The sequence below is a fragment of the Oryx dammah genome, unplaced genomic scaffold, assembly GCF_014754425.2.
Source record: "Oryx dammah isolate SB20612 unplaced genomic scaffold, SCBI_Odam_1.1 HiC_scaffold_2556, whole genome shotgun sequence".
Classification (NCBI taxonomy): Eukaryota; Metazoa; Chordata; class Mammalia; order Artiodactyla; family Bovidae; genus Oryx; species Oryx dammah.
In genome coordinates this window covers 592-5,105 of record NW_024072630.1, presented here as the reverse complement: position 1 = coordinate 5,105, position 4,514 = coordinate 592, and the positions used below count along the sequence as shown (strand labels likewise).

Here is a 4,514-nt window from a genome sequence, read left to right as displayed (position 1 = left end):
CTTTTGGCCCAGGGCGACCTCGGCAACCCTGACAGCGACAGACCGTCCCAAGTGACCAGAAAGGCCCCCCGGGTGACCCAGCGCCTCCCAGGCTCTCTCTGGATGCGGGCGCCTGGCGAAGGAGCTGGCTGAACGCTCTGGCCTTCACCTTCCATTCCCTGCTGACCACACCTCCCCTAGCACCCAGGCTGCCCGCAGAGCAGGCGATGCTTGTGCCAGGTGAGGCCCAGGGGGGTAGGTCAGCAGGGCGAACCCGGGACGCTTTTCTTAGGAGGGTTGGGCTGGATTCTTGGAAGCTAGAGGGACCTGGAGTCATCCTCTCAGGAGGCGAGGATACCGCCCCAGGGACCCTGGGGGGACGCTGGAGAGGGTCGAGGGGGCGCTGGAGAGGGGCGGGGAGCCCTGCAGGCCGCAGGAGGCTGGGGCACAGGGCCGGCCCGCAGCCCTCCAGTTTCAGGGCTTGTAGTGCTCCGGGAACCTGGCTTCCTGGGAACTGAGGTGGCACCTGGACGGACTCACGTGGCCCAGAACTGGCAGTCTGCTGGTGACGTGGGAAGACTGGGCGAATCCCCAGAGCAGCTTGGGAGGCAAGAGACCAGGGGATTGAACAGACTTGTCCATGCTTTGTGGGGGCCAGGGGAATGTGAGATGGAGATGGACAAACAAGTCTTTTTTTCTTGTAAAGTTCCCCAAACGTCCCTTCTGGGAGTGTACCTAGCCGTCATGTCTCATCATTGGTGGTGAGCAGCTGCAAGGGGTGCCCCAGGCAGGAGGCTGAACGTGGGCCCTGCACAAAGTCAGGAGAGTCACGACTCCCTGTGCAGGAAGCCGGCCCTGGGAGCAGGGCCTCCAGGCTGCCCTTGCTCATCCCTTTCCTGGCCGTGGACCACACCGTCCTCCTTTCCGGCAGGGGTGAGCTGCTGACTTGGGGGCAGCGAGGCATCAGGGCCCCTGGCGCGGGGCTCCCCACCAGTCTGAACAGCTTCCTTCCTTCCCCTTAGCACAGCCAGCTCCCCAGGATCTTGGTCTGACTGCCAGGATGAAGGTGAGGCGGGCAACCAAGACCTTCGTGCGGAAGCCTCGCCGTCTTAAAGATGGGGGCCTGGGGCCCGACACCCCCTCAGGTAAGGGGCTAAGGGTGGGGGGCACCTCTGACCTCCTGAACCAAGAGATGGTCCTCAGGTCCCTGGCGAGGATCCTTTGACCAAGCCCCAGGCCTGCTGAGAGGGAGCCCTAAAGGTTGGCAAGCAGCCCGCTGTCTGGGGTGTGGTGGGCAGGCTGCACCCCCTCACGTCAGCAGGGTCACCTCGGGGTTTTCTGAGGCCACTGTCGGGCTGCAGTGTTGCTGGTGAGGGCTGCCTGGCGGCACGCACATTCTCGGCCCCCGTCCCCCACCTGCACACGTGCTCTCTGGGAACCGCTGCTGGTTCCCAGGGCTCACACAACCTCTGTTTCCTCCCGCTCTCCCTGATTCCGGACTCACGGTCCCAGATTGAATTCAGGGGCGGAGGGGCACCCTTGTCCCTGGTCGTGTGGCTTTTCTTTTCTCTGTGGCCTCTGGTATTGTCCGCTTTTCCTTCACTTCTGCCTGCTTCCATCCATCTTTCTCTCCTTTTTCTCAGAGGCAAATGTGGCCTTGCATTACGTTCCAAGACCTGCCCCGCTCCCTACTCTTGGCAGATCTTCCAAGGCGGCCGTGCTCACGGGAGCCACCTCCCTACTCTGCGATTTGAGAGCACGGGGTGAGGGGCTGGGCAGGGTTGAACAGAACATGAAGAGGACCAGAGAGACGAGGCGTTGGATGGGGATGTGTGGACTCAACTAGGACCCTTGGCCTTCCACCACACACACACCCACACCCCCCACCCCCACCGCCAGCTTCCGCATGTGGCTTGTGAGATCAGAGTTCCCCGGCCAGGGATCGAACCCACACCCTCTGCAGTAAGAGCTCAGAGTCCTAATCACTGGACCACCAGGGAATTCCCAGGACTCTTGGCTTAAATACTCAACTGACAAAAATCTCGTGAGAGCAGGCACATCAGATGACACTCCAGTATACATTTACCAAAATATCGTTGGTAACAGTGTGCAAATGCCGTGAGAAGCAGGGACTGGTCGTTTGGCCAAGCACTGTCCTAGAAATGAGAGGACCTACCCAGAGGGGTGATGAGTCCCGGCTGCCCCCAGAGGTGGTAGGAGAAGGGAGTGCCCGTGTGACCTTGGATTTGCCGAGACAACAGGTTGTCTGTGATGGTCTGTCTTCCCTCACTTCCCGCATACTCCCACCTGGTGTGAGTGTAAGAAAAATGCACTCACTGATCCATTAGCCTAAGTGAAGGGTCTTGGGAATAGGTTTTCTAAGAGGGAATTATCTACATGTAGATATCCCTTGATTTTATGAAATCAGTATATTCCTGGAAAATCAGCCAGAAAGCAAAATTGGGTCAACCAAACCTCTACTTCCCATTCCAAAGTTGAAAATATGATGCTATGGGAAAAACAAATGTTGAATCAGACTTGGGAATGGAGAAGGCCTCTTTGGATTTTCTGATAGCACAGCAGTATGCTCAGAGTGAGAAACTGCGTGTGGGTTTTGTGACATGTAGCAACGAGGTGAGTCCTGTATAGCCGAGCTTACTCTACATCGTGCACCATGCTGGGGCTGTGTGTTTATCCCCTCTAATTTTTCGCAATTTCCCCAAAAGGGGTTTAGCTCCTTTAAGGAGATGGGGAAACTCAGGTTCCCAGGGGTTAAGTAACTGGCCAGTTGCCACATAGACTTGGGGCTGTGAATTGTTCCTTCCCATCTGAGAATTAACAGCCTAAAACCACTTCCAGCCTCAGACTTCCCTGGCGGTCTAGCGGTTGAGAATCCGCATTTCTAATGCAGGGGACTCGGGTTCCACTCCTGGTTGGAGAACTAAGATCCTACATGCTGAGTGGTACAGCCAAAAAACAAACAACAAGCAGACTACTTTCAGTCTAAAGGTTGTTTCAAATGGAGCTAGTTGTATCCCTGGTATTAATATTTCCAAACTGCTTGCTAATTTTCAAACTAATTGCTAACTCACAGGGAGAGGGGTTTTTCAAGCACCTACTAGAGGTGATGCCAGGACCCCTCCTGCCTGATTCATTAAGCTGGCAGTGTGGGGGTGACAAAGGTATGTTCCAGCCCAGGAGGGCCCTGAACCTACAGGAGGTTAGCCAGCTGCTACCTGGTAGAATTGCCAGGCACCTCCTACCTGGAAACCTCGTTCTCTCTGACTTCACTGATTTTTAGAAACTGCCATGGAAACACTTCCAGGCAGCCTGACAGAAATTCTTTGTTATGTACAGAGAGGGTGAGTTTCATTTGTTGCAAGTGTGACCTCTGACTGAGGTCAGAGTTCAGCATGGGCTTGTGGCTTAGCCATGGGAATGGCAGGTTCACAGATGCCTCTCGGATGGCGGTTAGGCCCAAAGGACTTTTCAGGGAGTGGTGTTGGGGAGCCCCAGGCACCCAGGGTGGTGTCACTGCTAAGGTCTAAGCATCGAGCCTGTGTGGGAGAAGGCCCCAAGAGAGGTCGGGGGCCTGGGGTCCAGAGTGATGTGGCCAGCTAGCTGTCCCTTGGATACATTTCTAAGCCAGCTCCACACCACTGGGCATTTCCCTTTCTATCGTGCGGCCGTTGTCCTTTAGGGGTCCCTAGTGAGGGCTCAGGAGTGTGTCATAGAGGGACTGTACGTGGGGCAGGGTAAGGAAGGACATCATGGGAGTCTGAACCAGAGGGCTGACTCCAGATCTTTCTCTCCTGGCTTCCTGCCATTCCCACTCCAGGTGGCAGCGGTGGGAGCGAGAGTCAGGAGGGAGAAAATGCTCAGGAGAGGAGCAGCAGCCCACCGCGGCCAGCAGTCTCAGCTCCCAAGCGGGCCAGTGAAGTCGCGGAGGAGACTGCATCAGGACGGCAGAAGCTGCAAGCCCGACAGTTAAAGCAGCAGCCGGAGCAGCAGCCCCAACCGCAGCCACACAGCCAGGGGCCAGGGCCTCAGCCGGCGCCGCCGCAGCAGCAAGATGGGCAAGAGTCGCTGCCCCAATCGCAGCGAGAACTGCAGGAAGAACCCCAGTCTGCTCAACAGGGGCCGCTGAAACCGCGGCTGCGGCTGATGCCGCGGCAGAAACAGTCACGGGAGCAGCGCAGGCAGGTGCGACAGCGGTCACGGCTGCGGCAGGAACGGTTCCAGCGGCAGGAACTGCAGGAAAAGCCCCCGTGTGTGCAGTATGAGCAGCACAAGCAGCTGCAGCGACAGGAACAATCAGAGGTGGGGCAAGTGCAAGAACAGCAGCTGCCACAGCTGCAGCAGGAGCTGCAACAGGACTCACAGCAGGGATGGCCACAGCTGCCACAGCAAGCGGTACAGCAGCCGCAGCAAGCGGCACAGCTGCCACAGCAAGCGGTACAGCAGCCGCAGCAAGCGGCACAGCAGCCACAGCAAGCGGTACAGCAGCTGCAGCAAGCGGCACAGCAGCCGCAGCA

General features: G+C 57.6%; 1 protein-coding gene across 1 annotated transcript in view; it reads left to right on the top strand.

The window, feature by feature from the left end:
* Nucleotides 1-14: 14 nt before the first annotated feature.
* LOC120859718 (zinc finger protein 853-like) overlaps nt 15-4,514 on the top strand; it is a gene marked incomplete at its 3' end in the record, with an annotated part of 5,087 nt that continues 587 nt past the window's right edge. The window contains exons 1-3 of the mRNA XM_040235717.1: nt 15-219; nt 1,002-1,124; nt 3,818-4,299. Coding sequence (XP_040091651.1) covers nt 207-219; nt 1,002-1,124; nt 3,818-4,299 — 618 coding nt within the window. The remainder of the gene's footprint in view (nt 220-1,001; nt 1,125-3,817; nt 4,300-4,514) is intronic.